General features: G+C 39.3%; 1 protein-coding gene across 7 annotated transcripts in view; it reads left to right on the forward strand.

Moving 5' to 3' along the window:
• Positions 1-18,172, forward strand: part of ADAMTSL1 (ADAMTS like 1) — an 873,125-nt gene that overhangs the window by 617,954 nt on the left and 236,999 nt on the right. For all 7 annotated transcript variants that reach the window (XM_019415409.2, XM_053907974.1, XM_053907973.1 and 4 more), the window contains one exon: positions 6,105-6,231. In XM_019415409.2, coding sequence (XP_019270954.2) covers positions 6,105-6,231 — 127 coding nt within the window. The remainder of the gene's footprint in view (positions 1-6,104; positions 6,232-18,172) is intronic.

Below are 18,172 nucleotides of genomic sequence, written 5' to 3' on the forward strand. Positions count from 1 at the left end.
GAATTAAATAATTATAAATAAGAGCAGCTGTGATCAGATTTGCACAGTTAAGTTTTCCATATTTGTCTTTCCTTGTGCTGAAAATAAAGGGATTTAAAAGTTTCTTACCTCATGGTGTTGGATCAAGAAAAGCTTGACATCACTGGCTCAGTATTTGATGCTAGAAGTTGAGGTCCTTATGGGAAACCATTTGAATTGGGGCCAGCAGTGAACCCATCTAAGCACGTCAGTTTGGGGCATGGTATCGGCTTATGGATTGTGTTCATTTACATTCTCCAAATTATTCAGATGATAATCTTCCTTTTTCCTGTGGCTCCTAGTGAAGACATTTTATTATATATATTTCAGTGTCTAGAGAATTCCAGTCTTGTGGTCTGTCTGTTCACTCACTATTAGCTCTGTAAAATAAAGGGAGAAACCCCTATCAGCACACTCTATAGCCCTGATGCCTAAAATTGGCATGACGTGCTTCAAGTCTGTAAGCCAATTCGGATTGGATAGTATCACCCTAGTTTTTGTTTAAGGAGGGTTTTCTGCCCCCGCCCCCCCGAGTAAACCCTGAAGGAGAAGGAAGAAGAATCAGCAGTGGTAAGTGTATATGTTCTACTTAAACGTAGGATGGAGGACTGCACGTCTGTGTTTGTACATACGTACGTGAGTGTGAAAAGGGTACAATCAGGACAGAAAAGCAAAAGTTGATGACTGGCTAATGGTGTTTAAACAACAAAAGTATCTTGGAGCTTTTCACTTTTTATGTCACCTGAGATAAAATTTTGTTACCAAAAAGAAAAAAGAGAGAGAGAGAGCGTGCAACATTGTGCAGTCATTTCAGATGCAGAGAATAGACTGCTGTATCAAGTTGACACCTAGTAGCAGAATACGAATAAAATACATTAGGCCAGGGGCGCCTGGGTGGCTCAGTCGGTTGGGTGACCGACTTCGGCACAGGTCATGATCTCACGGTTTGTGAGGTCAAGGCCCACGTCAGGCTCTGTGCTGACAGCTAGGAGCCTGGAGCCTACTTCGGATTCTGTGCCTCCCTCTCTCTCTGTTCCTCCCCTGCTTGTACTCTGTCTCTCTCTCAAAAATAAATAAAGTAGGGGCGCCTGGGTGGCTCAGTCGGTTGAGTGTCCGACTTCAGCTCAGGTCACGATCTCATGGTCTGTGAGTTTGAGCCCCGCGTCGGGCTCTGGGCTGATGGCCCAGAGCCTGGAGCCTGCTTCCGATTCTGTGTCTCCCTCTCTCTCCGCTCCTCCCCTGTTCATGCTCTGTCTCTCTCTGTCTCAAAAATAAATAAACGTTAAAAAAAATTTTTTTTAATAAATAAATAAATAAAGTAAAAAAAAATACATTAGGCCAAAATATTCGGTTAGTGTTCCACCCTTTACAAAAATATTCTGTGTAGTTGCCAAAGTTATGAGTGGTCACTATCTCACTTTAATGTTTTGTCCAGAATGGGGTGGGCCTGGGAACTCAGTGACCTGAACATTGCCTTCTATGACACTTCACTAATAATGAGCATAGGTGCACTTGGGAAATAGTCTCTTAAAAATACTAGCCCTTTACTGTAATTCTTGTGCATGCATCAGGACAGAAGCTTCAGTTTGACCTGTAGTTGTCATTTATGATGTGTCTGTTCTTCTGGGTACACAGATACAAACAAGCACACATACACACATACATGTGCATTTTTGTCTATGTGTGTGCTATCAATGACTGCAGTCTAAAGCTGCCTATCTGTAATCTACAATGCCTTCATTAACAAGCCATTATGTTTGCTATGTGTTTCATTGATTCACCAGCATTCACTGTGCATGTCAAATGTCAAACGCTGTGCCATACAGCAGAAGCACAAAGATTAATTAATGAAACACAGCCTCTCAAATAGCCCATGATCTGGTATGGAAACAGACATATTAATAGATTAAGCTCAATATAAGTTATACAACTACTTGAATTGGGTGTATATAAAAGAAACCCCAAAGTAATAATGGCTTAAGCACGTAAAGGATTTACTCTCTCACAAAAAAAGAAGTCAACTCGTCATCAGTCCAAGGGGAGTTCAAGAACCAAGCTCTTTCTTTCTGTTCTGCCATCCTTACTGCAAGGCTCCCATTCTTAGGATTGTCTCATTTTTCAAGATAGCAACTGGAGACAACAGGAAGGAAGGAGAGTGTTAGAGGGCAGGAGGGGCTATCTAAGTCAGCTCCTTTTTTTAAATTATTTTAATGTTTATTCATTTTTGAGAGAGAGAGAGCACAAGCTGGAGAGGGGCAGAAAGAGAAAGAGAGGGAGACACAGAATCCGAAGCAGGCTCCAGGTTCTGAGCCGTCAGCACAGAGCCCAATGCGGGGTTTGATCTCACAAATCGTGAGATCATGACCTGAGCCTAAGGAGGACACTTAACTGATTGAACCACCCAGGTGCCCTAATCAGCTTCTTTTAAGTAGACTTCCCAGAAGTCCCACACAACACTTTCACTTTTATTTCACTATTTACAAGTTGGTCACACAGCCAATGAAAAATACATTCTTTTAACTGGATATATTGCTACCCCCAAATAAAATTGAAGTTCTGTTACTGAGAAAAATAGGGAAGATGGATGTTGGGTGGCAACCAATAATCTCTGCCACATGGAGGTATGAACAAATGGCCGCATAGAGGATGCATAGAGGAATAAAGCCATTAGCTCTGGAACCTAAAAAAGGCTTTTTTGAGGAGGAGACACTTAATTTGAGATTTGAAGAATGAATAGGATTCTTCTAAATTAAGAATTTAAGAGAGCACTCTAGGCAGAAATAATAGTATGTGCAAAGGCACAGAGAGATCTGTCATTATAACTGCCAAATAAGCTCATTTCTATATATTTCTTTTTTCTCTGTTATTAATGATATCCCTCAGGGTAGTAGTTTAACTAATTTTTAATTAATCTAACAGTTATTCCAGATCAATAGATTGAGGCAGACTGAGATATGTCAATAATGATTTTTTTTTTATATAACTGCAAACAGTTTTCCACTTGGACCAAAATAACAACATTTTATCTGATGCTAAAATATTCCATGTTTTAAAAATAATTGAGTTAGAATATTTGGGCACCTTAAACAGGAATTGATACAAAGTAGGGAAAAGTGTGTCAGGGAGATGTTTGTCTTTTCAATTCTGAAGTTAAACAAAGCCCAGTTCGAACTCACTTGGTTCATATTCTGATGCCCATAAATCCACTTAACATCTGGTTAAGTTAGCCTTAACGTATGTCACCTTCTATTTAGATGCTCCTATTAGGCTGTCACTTTGGACCTGTGAAGCTGGATTGTTCTTTTCTTAAAATGGCTTTGGAGCCATAAGAAATCTTTAGGATTAGAGAGAGATTTTCATGGTAATCTCCTATTTGGCTCTTTAGGTACATGAGAGACTGCTAAAATTTTTCCAGAGAAAGTTAAATATGTTGAGGAACCTGAAATTTATTTAGTTTAAAGAGTAAACCCAGTTATTTTTGAGACACCTGAGAGTGTAAATTCCCACTCCCACTGCCTATCACCCTTCCTTAGTGCTGAGTATCTTGTAAGATTAGGGTCATCTCTTTCCAACCCTAAGGAACAGATGAATCAATGGTTCTTTGAATACTGCCTAAATTAAGACTGCCATCCATGTTTTTCCAAAGGATTCAGCCCTATTAAGGCAATCAGATGGTTTAGTCTTCTGACATTTTTGCTTTTGTTTTTTGCCAACTTTGGTTTTTTGGTTTTTTTTTTAATTTTTTTTTCATTTATTTTTGGGACAGAGAGAGACAGAGCATGAACGGGGGAGGGGCAGAGAGAGAGGGAGACACAGAATCAGAAACAGGCTCCAGGCTCCGAGCCATCAGCCCAGACCCTGACGCGGGGCTCGAACTCACGGACCGCGAGATCGTGACCTGGCTAAAGTCGGACGCTTAACCAACTGCGCCACCCAGGCGCCCTGCCAACTTTGGTTTTGAATTACTTTCTAACTAGCTAGTTACTGCACATGACTGACGTGCAGTAAATCTCACAGCAGCACTCCCCTTTCGTCTAGTTAACTCTGGCATCTCATTCATATCCCAGCTCAGAAGACTCTTCTTCAGGAAGATCTCTGACCTTCCTAACCAGATCAAATTCTCCATATCTTATGTTCTCAGGGTATCACGTATCTGCGTTTTATAGTTTGAATCACGATTATCATTTTACATTTTTTGTGTGTGATGCTTTGAGTAATATGTTCCTCCACTACTAGACTCTAAGTCCCATGGGGGTAGGCCCTTTGTGCTTAAATCACCATTGGATTTTGCTCCTATCACAGTGTCTGGCCCATAGCAGGTCTTGGTCATTGTTGGCTAAATGATTAAATGATTTTTTTTTTTGTTTTTTGTAAATAAGTTACTTCTGGACTCCCATTTCACACTGCGCTCAGAATACCACTCAGCTCCTATGTGGATTCGTCTACAGAAAGTTTTTGAAAATAATTTTACTGCAGCTCCATAGAAACATACCAAGGAAGTCGTAGGCCAGCATGTGCTGGCTCTGCAGGGATGAAGCTTGGGTGAATTCTGACGTGGCCTCACTGCAACCTGTGAACATATTGAGGTGAATTGCAGCCTGACCACAGTGAACCCCTAGGACAGAGCCAAACCACCTTTGCTCCCCACATAAGGCTGGGCGGTGTGTTTTCCTGACAACTTTGTATTTCAAACAATGTACAATTGTTGAAGGAGTTACTGCCTTGTCATCTATTTTAAAAGTTTCCTGTATATGTATGATGTGTATAAAAATACACATTACGGCATTTTAAAATGCAGCACATGTATAATGCATTGCTAAATAATTGTATTTCTCAAACCTTTGCCTAAACGTGTGTTTGCAATTATTAATTAAAGGCACAAAAGGAAAATCAAGCCTCAAAGAAAGGTCATATTAACAATCAGATTTTTGAAGGACGAAATGGATTGTGGAGACTTTCTGGAGAGAAGCCCCTTCCAATGCCCTACAGTTTTCATTTGACTTTTGTCAAAGACAATAGTTGAAATCATTTGGAAGTGAAATAAGTCTTTTGATATTAGCTCTAACTAGAACTATAGAGATACAACCTGATACAGTTTGGATTTGAATTTTTTAACTTGAACACTGGAGAGGAAAGAAAGAATAAAAGTACAAATGAGTTTGTCCATATACTTGATTAAGTGCTTGTGATTTTGTTAAGCCTGATTTGGACCAAGCATAAATGTTTTGTTAGATGTGTTTAGAACTCAGCTACTTATTAGCAAAGTAACCTTGGCAAGATTCATGGCTTCAGCTATAAAATGGAGAGATACCTTGCCTAATTGTTCTCAGAATTAACAAGATACTTGTGCCTGGTACATGACATGGCCAGGCAAAAAAGGGCCTCAGTATTAGTCCTATCTGCTGCCTTCCACATCAACCCTCCTCTCCTACCACACATACATACAGTGATCTTGCCTCTGCCAGATGATTCTGTGATTGTCTCTTAGTTGTGCTATAGAAAGGGAAGTATTTTCATTATCATTCAGCAAATATCTATTAAGGGCTTATATTTTGCCAGTATTCTTCTAGTTGCTTGGAATACATCAATGTACTCCAATGGACCCCATATATAAAACCCCTTCCCTTACACAGCTTACAGCCTAAGGAACATATGGAACATGAAAATAATTCTTGGAACTTTTCCTGCTACAGTTACTTCATGATTGTATTTTTGTAGTTTTCGTGAATCATAATTATTGACAGTGGGAATGATTTTTTAATGAGGACTCTATAATATCAATAGTTGAAGATTTCCTTTCTCCCTCACCTTCTCCCCTGCCTCTTTTCTATCTCTCTCCCTCTGTCTCTCTGTTTCTCTCTCTCCACCCTTCTTTCTGTTTATATATTTAAACTGTAAAAACATCGTTACCTGTTTTCTTCCCTAGCTTGATTGAAATTCCAGCTGAATTCATTCCCCTTTATGGGAAGCATGTTTTATGCTTCCTCAGAATTGAAGGGAGGGTCATTTAGTGGTTGATGATGGGCCTCACAATGGATCCCTACAGTGAGCACCTGGTTGAATTATACATCTCTCTTTCCTGTTAGATTGTTGGCTGTGATCACCAGCTCGGAAGCACCATGAAGGAAGATAACTGTGGAGTCTGCAACGGGGATGGGTCCACCTGCCGACTGGTCCGAGGGCAGTACAAATCCCAGCTCTCTGCAACCAAATGTAAGACACGACAAACATGGGGCAATCTTTGGGTTTGTTGTCTAATTCATCTCCCCTGATTTCATGCTGGCTCCCCTCAGCATCTAGGGAATAACGCCACCACCAAAATGAATACGAACCTGAAAATGTTGTAGAAAGCTTCATGTTCCTGCTTTGTGTATTAGTGTAGGTAGACCAAGTCAGGTAACCCATTGCAACCCCAAGGAGGAAACTTTTCCTTGGTGGTGCAACAGGAGTGAACTATACATGGATCAGGACACACTCTATTTATAAACGTAGACATGCAATTTGCTGCCCACAATGAGGATGGGCTGCATCCAAACCTCAGCCTGATATGTAGTCTGGTGTGCCTGGTGGAATACAGCAGGGAGAGTGTGCAGACCTAAACAAATTCACTTCTACCACTGTGAAATCATGCTGCCTTCCTTTACAAAATGACCTTTTATTGGTGCTGATCACAGGTTCTTTCAGAATTAATATTGGGCAGCGATTATGTGAAGCCATTTTTTGACTCTTGTGTCTTAGCCTCTCTATACAATCACAGTAAATGTATGGTTATTACAATATGTGCTGAGAGCTTTGCATGATCATCTCATTTTACCCTTATAACAACCATTTAGCAAGGGGTTGCTTATTCTTATATTATGAATAGGATAGCTGAAGCTTAGATAGATTATGTGACTTGCTCAGAGTAACACAACTCTCAAGTAGTAGAGCCAAGATTCGAGCCCAGAGTCCAATTCCAGAACCTAAGCACTTATTCATTCCTCTAAACTGTCCCACAACCCTGCTGACTGCTTCCATGGTGGGACGTTTGAAAGCAATTAGTTGGATCAAGACAAGGTACCTCAGATGTCTGCCCAGCTGGGTCTTACTAGGGGAGATGGTATATGTTCTCATGATACCTAAGATAACAACACAGTCACACAGCAATCCAGATCATTTTACAATACAATGTCCTCTGTGATGGTCACTGCTCTAGGTACTGCATCCGATATAGATAGAAATAAGGCAGCTCTTGGGGTACCTGGGTGGCTCAGTCGGTAAAGCATCCAAGTCTTGATTTTGGCTCAGGTCATGATCTCACAGTTCGTGAGATTAAGCCCTGCATCAGGCTCCATGCTGACAGCATGGAGCCTGATTGGGATTCTCTCTCTCTCTCTCTCTCTCTCTCTCTCTCTCTCTCTCTCTTTCTCTCTCTCTCTCTCTCTCTCCCTCCCTCCCTCAAAATAAATAAATAAACATTAAAAAAAAAGAAATAAGGCATCTCTTGTACTCTAAGACATATATTTTTAGAATGATCTGACCTTGCTTGGTATACTGTCTCCAGATTTTGCCATTATCCAGAAGCCTTTAATAGATCTTTGAGTATCTTTGCATGTGTCTCCCCTGGCTTGGGAACTGAGAAGGAATATCTTTACTGAATGTGGTTTTTTTCTCTCTACTTGTTGACTAGCTGGGAAAAAACAGTTGACATTTGGTGGGGTCTGTGACTTTAATGGACTTGGGTCAAGAAAAAAGGCAGTGTGTGCTAGAGAATTATTCCCAGAAGTCAGAAAAAGGCAGTTTGCTCAAAGGAATAGGCTCTAGGGAAGAAAAGGTAGTAGCCAGAAAGACTAGGGACTTTTAAACACCAGAAACATTGGAGGCACCAGCTCAGGGAACTCTACATTCTAACACCCCTGCAGGCAGTGAAAAATGTGAATCTGTGGGGGAGAGAGACTCTGGCAGAGAAAATGAAGGATGAGGTAAGTTAGACATTGATATAGTGCATTCAGGTGAGATTTTTTTCTTTCGTATGTTGGTAGCTTCTTTCTATAAGATGAAAAATTAAAGAATTTGGAAGATGAAAACCAGAGGATAGAGGCATAATTCTTTTGTAAATCTCTGAAGTCATGGTGGGATATTTGAGGGAGGGGGAAAGCTACATTTTAAAAGTCACTTATATGGAAAACAAACCCTAGAAGAGTTAAAGTCTTTCTAATTATTTATGTCACATAATTGAATCAATGCTTGTTATCTAGGAATCTAGGAATTTCTGCTAGGCACAAAAAAAGGAGATTGCTCTGTCTTGTGCAGTAATTGCTCTGTAGCAGGGGCAGGGGTAAGGGTAGGCAATCTTCCTTGCATTCCCATTCATGTTATCTGCCTAAACACTCTGCCTGGATAGATAGTCCTCTTACCCTCCTGTTAGGGTGTCATCAGGGACCTCTGGGGCCTGAATCACTGGAACAATGTGGAGAAGCTCTGAAAGAACAAATTGAAGCAAACTAAGGGCCATAAGTCATCCCCAGGTCTGCCAACAGGTATTTCAATGAAAAGCACTCAATTCAGGACCAAGAATAGGTAAATTATATAATACACAACCTGATGATTATCCATAATGACAAAACACAATTGATTCATTTACCTTAGCACTGACGATGCCTCATGACAAAATGATTTATCTGAATAAAGCCCAACATATGCATGTACCTCGCCACAATGTATAGCAGATGCTGAACAAACTGCCTCATTTACGTTTTCTCCACCCCAGAAGAATCTTCCACCCTATATTTACAGACTGTGAGTGACCCACAGGCAGGGAAGATTAGGCTGCTCTGCGGGGCCCAGTGTGCTGGCCAGGTGAGCAGTTCCCCACCCGTGAAGGCCTGGAGGAGCTGTGCCAGATCTGTCCCCTGCACTCTGCCAAAAGGCACTGTAAGCCAGCCACATGCTCTCTTCGAACTCCTAGCACTCAGATTCCCCACATTGAACTCATTTTCTTCTGAACTTATATCCAAGATTTTTTTAATGTTATCAAGCCTTGGGGGAACAAAGAGAAAACAGAAGAGTGGAGAAAGACCATGGCGGGAAGTGCCAGAAGGAAAAAGAGAAGTAGGAGAAACTTATCCAATGGCTGCCATTTGCTGGCACATAAAAAAGAAACCATCTTTGTATCAAAAGACATTATAATTGCCTAATACAAATACAGACAAGAAAGAGAGATCAAGGCACATTTTCCCCTTTTTTAAAGGCAAAGGCTGTCCACTGATAGCATTCATTCTTTCCATTTTTCCCGGTCACTTCAACTTCCCAGCCCAACAAAAAAGAATAAGTTTAACTAACATTAACTTTTGATTCTTGAAATTAAAGGCTCATTTTCTTGCAAATTGTATTGGCTTGTACCCTATTACATATTTTCCAAGTGTATGCAATCTATACTTAGAACTAAAGCCAGCCTATTTGCTATCAATTTAATATCTCCAGCTTTGCAAACCTCTCATATGAATTGGTGTGTTTTGAAATCACCTGGATAGCCTAAGGCTCCTGAGGGACAGAAAGAAAAACAAAAAACAAAAAACAAAAAAACAGACAAAACAAATAACTAAATAAAATGTGTGTGTGTCATATGGTGGTAGGAGTCTTGGAAAAAAGTAAAGCAGGGAAGGACAGGAGATAGGGATGGGCTGCCAGCCAAGTGTGTTACAGGGAGTTGCAATACTCAACAGGTTAGTAAGAAAAGGACTCACTGATAAGGTGGCATCTGAACCAGGATCTGAGGTCACCATGCAAAAGTCAAGGGAAAGAGATTTCCAGTCATAGAGAAAAGCAAGTACTAAGGCCCTGAGGTAGACACATCCTTGGCATATTTCTGGAAGTGCAAAGAAGCTAATTTGACTAAAGTAAAGTAAGTTTAAATTTTTTTTAACATTTTTTCATTTTTGAGAGTGAGAGAGACAGAGCATGAGTGGGGGAGGGGCAGAGAGACAGGGAGACCCAGAGTCAGAAGCAGGCTCCAGGCTCTGAGCTGTCAGCACAGGGCCCAACGCAGGGCTCGAACTCACAAACCATGAGATCATGACCTGAGCCAAATTGTGACACTCAACCGAGCCACCCAGGTGCCCCTAAAGTAAAGTAAGTTTAAAGACGACTAGAGGAAATCATGAAAGCAGCAGCGTTGTGAGACAGGCTGAAGAATGGCACAGATATTGCAGGATTTTGTAAGGATTGTGGCTTTTAGTCAGAATGAGATGAGAATTAACAAGAGGATTCTGAGTAGAGGAATGACTTGATTTATTTTTAAAAGCATTATTCTATCTACTGTGTTGGGAATAGACTACAGTTGGTCCAACTATGGAAGTAAGAAAAGTGGTCAGGAGGCTGTTACAGTAAGCCAGTCCTGGAATGATGACAACTTAAACCAAGGTAGGAGTGATAGAGGTGTTAAGTGATTCAATTCTGAATATACTGCATTTCTTTGAATCTAAAACATCACTGATTAAAAGATGTGCCAGTATTTTATGCACCACAAGAAAGAAAATTAAGAGACTGTGACACAATGCCTCCTGACAACTTAGGGTTCTTATTTGATAGCTCTTAAACAATCTACTTGAGATTTAAACATTGTTTAACATTTTTAAAAATTATTTTAGAGAGAAGTGAGAGTGAGGGAAAGAGACAGAAAGAGAGAGATTCTTAAGTAGGCTCTACACTCAGCACAGAGCCTGACTCGAGGCTCAATCCCACAACCCTGCAATCATGACCCAAGCCAAAATCAAGAGTCAGACGCTCAACTGACTGAGCCACCCAAGTGCCTCTAGGTATGGATTTCTTAAAAACTATGTATTACTCATACATACAGAAAACCTGAAATAAATTCATAAGTTGGTAAATAAGGCTAAAATAAAACTTTTTGTCAAATTTCAATTTCTTTTTAATCATTTTGGACTCAATTTCCACATGTCATGGGGGTACTTGTAATACAGCATTTTTTTTTTAATTTATTTTTGGGACAGAGAGAGACAGAGCATGAACGGGGGAGGGGCAGAGAGAGAGGGAGACACAGAATCGGAAACAGGCTCCAGGCTCCAAGCCATCAGGCCAGAGCCTGACGCGGGGCTCGAACTCATGGACCGCGAGATCGTGACCTGGCTGAAGTCAGACGCTTAACCGACTGCTCCACCCAGGCGCCCCGTAATACAGCATTTTTAAATGAATCCATGAAAGAAATAAAATCCATTGGTACTGGATTATTTTTTTAACCAGCTGTATTGAGGCATAAATGACATACAATAAACTAGATATTTAAAGTGTTTAACTTTGTGCATATATCTGTGAAGCCATCTCCATGATCAAGCTCATAAACATATCCATCATCCCCCAAACTTTCTTGTGCCCCTTGTAATTCATCCCTTCTGCTCTCCTGCCTCTGTCCCCTGGCAACCACAGATCTTCTTTTTGTCACTATAGATTTAGTTGTCTTTTATATAAATGGAATTATACAATATATGCTATTTTCCAAATGGCTTCTTTCATTCACCATAATTTTTTTGAGATTCATTAATATTGTAGCATGCGTCACTAGTGTATAGTAATTCCAGTGTATGGACATACCGTAGTTTGTTTATCCATTCACCTGTTGACAGAGAGGTTGGGTTGTTTTCACTTGGGAGGTCTTATAAATAAAGCTGCTGTGAATAGTCATATACACATTTTCATATGGACATATGCTTGCATTTCTCTTGGGTAAATTCCTGGGAGTATAATAATGGCTAGATCATATGGTAGGTATATACTTACCATTTTAAGAAACCGCCAGACAGTTTTCCAGAGTAGCTTACTATCTTGCATTTCTACTAACAATGTGTAGGAGTTTCAGTTGCTTCACATTCTTGCCATCACTTAATATTGCCAGTATTTTTTTATTTCAGCAATTCTAATTGGTGCATAGTAAGTAGTATATCATCATTGTTTTCATTTGCATTTTCCTGGTGACTAATGATGTTGAATATCTTTTCATTTTCTATTAGTTTCCAGTTGCTACTGTATCAAACTACCACAAACTTAGTGTCTTAAAGCAACACACTTGTTATTTTATGGTTCTGGCAGAAGTCTGAAATGGGTCTTGCTAAGCTGAGATCAGGACGTTAAGCAGAGCTCTGTTCCTTCTGGAAACTCTAAGAGTTCATTCATTTTCTTTGATCTTGCCTTTCTAGCTTGTTAGGTTATCTAAGTTGCTTGGCATTGTTAGAGCTTGCAGTGTAAAATCTTCACATCTCCTTCTACCTCCAATGTCTTCTTCCATCTCTCTCGTCCAATTTAAAGAACCCTTGTGATTACATTGGACCCACCCAGATAGTCCAAGATGATCTCTTTCTTTTATAGTCAGCTTATTACCAGTCTTAATTTCATCAGCAATCTTAATTCCCCCTTTCCACTTAACATAACATATTCATAGGTTCTGGGGATTAAAACATGGGCATCTCTGGTAGAGTGAGGGGGCAAAATTATGCTGCTACTACACAGGTGCTTATTTCTTCTTTGATGTGATGTTGGTTAAAGTCCTTTGCCCAGTTTTTAAATGGGTAGCTTGGTTTCCTACTAATGAGTTTTGAGAATTCTTTATGCATTCTGGGTACAAGTCCTTTGTCAGATATGTGATTTGAAAATATTTTCTCTCAATAGTTACTCTTTCCCCCCAAAACTTGCTTAATATTAGCTTTCATAGAGCAAAAACTTTTAATTTTGATAAAGACCAGTTATCAATTTTTTCTTTCCAGTACTGTGCCTTTAACATTGTATTAAAGAACTCCTTTCCTAATCCCAGGTCACAAATTTTCTCCTATATTTTCTTCTAAAAGTGTTACAGCTTTATATTTTAGCTCTGTATCAATGACCTATTTTCTGTTAATTTTTTTGTAAAGTATATCTTGGTATTATAAGATATATCTAGGTTATGTTTTTTGGTATTAGAAAGTCCAACTCTATCAGCCCCATTTGTTGAAAAGATGACCTATTCTGTCTTGAATTCCCTTTAAAACTTTGTCAAAAGTCCACTGGCCATTTGTGCATGGGTCTCTTCTTGGACTCTCTATTCTGCTCTATGTGTCAATCCTTCACCAGTACCACATTGTCTTGGCCACTATAGCTTTAAAGTAAGTCTTAAAATCAAGTAGTTTGATTCCTCAAACTCTGCCCTTCTTCTCAAATTCATTTGGCTATTCTGTTCTAATTCCTTTGCCTTCCCGTATAAATTTTTCAATCTGTTTGTCTATATCTATAAAAAAAATCCTGCTGAAATTTTGATTTACAATTTTGCTAATTCTATAAACTGGTATGTGGGGAGTTTAACCTATGAGCATTTCATGGCTACCCATTTCTTTGGGTCTTTTTTTTTTTCATTCCTTCCATCAGCTTTTATTGGTTTTCAGCATACATATCTGTATTTAGTTAAATTTGTACCTCTTTGAATTTTTTGCCCTATTGCGTGGTATTTTATTTCAATTTCCAATTGTGTATTGATAGTTTATTTTTGTCTGTTGTCTGTGTATTTTGCAAACTTGCTAATCCAATTACTAACTCTGAGAGTTTTTGGATTTTCTACATAAACAATCACATTGTTTTATAAGTAAGGATGATTCACTTCTTCCTTATCATGTCATAAGCCACTTACTTATGTTTATGGCCTCATTGCCCTGGCAGGGATGTTCAATATGATGTTAAATAGAAGAAGCAAGAATGGATATCCTAATCTCTTTTCCAATTATAAGAGGGAAAGCATTCAGTTTCTTGCCATTGAGTATGAAGTTAGCTGTAGGTTTTTTGAAGATACCTTTTATCACATTGAGGAAGTTCTTATGTCTTCCTAATTTGCTGAGAGTTATTATGATGAATGGATGTTGAATTTCGTCATGCTTTTTCTGTCTCAAATGATGTGATCATGTGGTTTTTCTTCCTTAGACTTGTTGTGATGGATAATATTAATTGATTTTCAAATAAAGAAGCAGTCTTGCTTTCCTGGGATAAACTCTGCTTGGCCATAGTGTATTATTCTTTATATAGATTATTGGATATGATTTGCCAGTGTTTTGTTTGAGGGTTTTTTACATCTATGCTCATGAGAGATAGTTTTCTGTAGTGTTCTTTTCATACACCATCTTTGGGTACCTCATACAATGAGTTGGGAAGTGATTTCTCTGTTTTTTGGAAAAGGTTGCATAATATTGATGCTATTTCTTCCTTAAATGCTTTGCATCATTCACCATTGAAATTCTCTGGGCCTAGAGATTTGTGTGTGTGTGTGTACTTAAGTTCCTGAATATATGGAATAAAGTTATAGTAAATATTTTAATGTCTCTCCTGTGTTTTGATGGATTGACTTTTCCCTTCAGTATGGGCTGTAATTTTTTTGGCTCCTTTGCATACTGGTAATTTCTGACCTGATTCCGATATTGCAAATTTTATCTTCTTGGATACTAGATATTTTTGTATTCCTATACATGTTTTTGAGTTTTGTTCTGGAAGCAATGAAGTTACTTGGAATCAGTTTGATCTTTGGGGGTCTTAAAATTTGGTTGGCAAAACTAAAGCCATGTTTGACTAGTGCTAATTGTCCCCTACTACTAAAGTAAGATCCTTTGAATGTTCAGTGTCCCATGAATTATAAAGTTTTCTAGCCTGACTAGTGGGACAAGATACTATTCCCAGCCCTATCTGCATGCCAGATACTCATCTCTATAATTCTTTTGTGCTGTTATTTCCCTAGCCTCAGGTAGTTTCTTTATACCCATGTTCTGATTTGCATGGTTATGCTGCTGGTTACCCAAAGAGAATATTTTTAAATATATAATAGCATATATTATTAGTATGTCATGTAAATATTTTCCCCAGTTTTACTGAGAAATGACTGATACGTATCACTGTACAAGTTTGGGTGTACAGCATGATGGGAGAATACTCTTAAATCTCCAGAATTGTCTCTGTGTTGCTCTCTTCTCTCTGATAGTCTGTCATTCAAACTCCAGCCACTGATCTTTTTGGATTCTTGGCTTTGTCTCCTAAACTCAGGGAATCCTCCGGGCTTGGAGTTCCCACCTCCTGAGGGGCAGCCTGGAAAGTCTTTCAAAGCTGGGGCAATGTTAAGGCTCACCTACCTTGTTTCCTGATTCTCAGGGACTGCTGCCCTTATTTACTTGATATCCAGTGTCATGAAAGCCATGGTTTTATATAAATTTCTGACTTGTTGGTTGTTTCCAGGCAGAATATTGAGTCTGGGTGCTGTTATTTGATCTTGTCAGGAACCAGAAGTCTTTTTTTTTTTTTTTTTTTTTGAGAGAGAGAGAGGGTGCAAGTGAGCAAGGAGAGAGAGACAAAGAGAGAGAGAGACAGAGAGACAGAGAGAGAGAGAGAGATGGGTTTCACCCGAAGCAGGGCTCATGTTCACCCAATGTGGGACTCGAGTTCACGAACCATGAGATCATGGCCTGAGCCAAAGTCAGATGTTCAACAACTGAGCCAGCAAGGCACCGAGGAACCAGAAGATTTAATGATGGGCTCTTAATTCAAGTTTGCAGTTGTTTATGGCTAGCTGGGTTTTGACTGCACTTTAGCAATGTTATTAAATACTTCTGATTCCTCATCTCCCTACATCCTCCATAACTGTTTAGTTCCAAAAGGTTAAATAAATGTGTTCCACTATTATCTTGGAATCTTCTTCCAAGCTTCTGACACCCATTTTGCAAGTTTGATACTGGTTGTTTTAGTGCTAGCAACTGTACAAGCAAAGGTAACTAAAGCAGGACTACTGCCTCGGTGAGAGAATATAATGCAGCATTGATCGTGGGATGCATTTTGATTTCACATACGTTAAAATGTGAAAGACTGTTCTTCTTAGAATCAATGAAATATGGTATTTTGACTCCTACAGCAATAGGACTTTCTAACTGATTATATATGAATATGAAGTCAAGGATGGCTCCAAAGTTTTTGACCTAGGCAACTGTAAGGATGAAGTTCCCAACAGTCCAGCAGGATGTGTCTTGTTTTGTGTGTTGGGTGTGTGTCCTCCATTGTGTAATTACTGATAACCTCTGGGGGAAATTTTCAAGGGCTCAAATGCTCAGCCTCGCTTATTTTATTGGGTATGTTTTAAGAGTAATAAAATTGACATGAAGATAAAAAATATACTATTAAAACCTCCTTAAGATTGGCAGGCTATTACTATATATACTATTTCTATATGTAGCCAACTGCATTAACAATCACTCTTTTGTTAAAGAAAATTACTAGTCCCAGAGACTTAGAGGGAAAACTCCTTAAAAACATAAACATATCAACAGGTCTAAAAATAAGGCAAACTCAGATATCAGAATAGGAAATCCTGCCTCTTCAAAAATGATCATTATCACCTTTCTCTGATACAGCAATGAATCACACAGAAAAATCCACATGTGATAAGATTGAAAAACAAATCTAAAGTACTCTATAGAAAGATGTGAACAAAGCTGTAATCATCAAGACAGCATGGTATTGGCACAGAAACAGATACATAGACCAATGGAATAGAATAGAAACCCCAGAATTATACCCACAAAAGTATGGCCAACTAATTAGTCTTTGACAAAGCAGGAAAGAATATCCAATGGAAAAAAGACAGTCTCTTTAACAAATGGTGCTGGGAGAACTGGACAGCAATATGCAGAAGGATGAAACTAGACCACTTTCTTACACCATTCACAAAAATAAACTCAAAATGGTTAAAGGACCTGAATGTGAGACAGGAAACCATCAAAACCCTAGAGGAGAAAGCAGGAAAAAAACCTCTCTGACACCAGCCGCAGGAATTTCTTACTTGACACATCCCCAAAGGCAAGGGAATTAAAAGCAAAAATGAACTATTGGGACCTCATGAAGGGAAAAAGCTTCTGCACTGCAAAGGAAACAATCAACAAAACTAAAAGGCAACCAACGGAATGGGAAAAGATATTTGCAAATGACATATTGGACAAAGAGTTAGTATCCAAAGTCCATAAAGAACTCACCAAACTCCACACCCGAAAAACAAATAATCCAGTGAAGAAATGGGCAGAAAACCTGAATAGACACTTCTCTAAAGAAGACATCCAGATGGCCAACAGGCACATGAAAAGATGCTCAACGGGGGCGTCTGGGTGGCTCAGTTGGTTAAGCGTCCGACTTCGGCTCAGGTCACGATCTCACGGTATGTGAGTTCGAGCCCCGTGTCGGGCTCTGTGCTGACTGCTCAGAGCCTGGAGCCTGTTTCAGATTCTGTGTCTCCCTCTCTCTCTGACCCTCCCCCGTTCATGCTCTGTCTCTCTCTGTCTCAAAAATAAATAAATGTTAAAAAAAAAAATTAAAAAAAAAAGAAAAGATGCTCAACGTCACTCCTCATCAGGGAAATACAAATCAAAACCACACTCAGATACCACCTTCACTCCAGTCAGAGTGGCTAAAATGAACAAATCAGGAGACTATAGATACTGGCAAGGATGTGGAGAAATTGGAACCCTCTTGCACTGTTGGTGGGAATGCAAACTGGTGCAGCTGCTCTGGAAAACAGTGTGGAGGTTCCTCAAAAAATTAAAAATAGATCTACCCTATAACCCAGCAATAGCACTGCTAAGAATTTACCCAAGGGATACAGGAGGGCTGATGCATAGGGGCACTTGTACCCCAATGTTTATAGCAGCACTTTCAACAATAGCCAAATTATGGAAAGAGCCTAAATGTCCATCAACTGATGAATGGATAAAGAAATTGTGGTTTATATACACAATGGAATACTACGTGGCAATGAGAAAGAATGAAATATGGCCTTTTGTAGCAACGTGGATGGAACTGGAGAGTGTTATGCTAAATGAAATAAGTCATACAGAGAAAGACAGATACCATATGTTTTCATTCCTATGTGGATCCTGAGAAACTTAACAGAAGACCATGGGGGAGGGGAAGAAAAAAAAAGTAAGGTTAGAGAGGGAGGGAGCCAAAACATAAGAGACTCTTAAAAGCTGAGAACAAACAGGGTTGATGGGGGGTGAGAGGGAGGGGAGGGTGGGTGATGGGTATTGAGGAGGGCACCTGTTGGGATGAGCACTGGGTGTTGTATGAAAACCAATTTGACAATAAATGTCATATTAAAAAAATAATAAAAAATAAAAAA

Source organism: Panthera pardus, unplaced genomic scaffold, assembly GCF_024362965.1.
Source record: "Panthera pardus isolate Hobbes unplaced genomic scaffold, ASM2436296v1 HiC_scaffold_20, whole genome shotgun sequence".
NCBI lineage: Eukaryota > Metazoa > Chordata > Mammalia > Carnivora > Felidae > Panthera > Panthera pardus.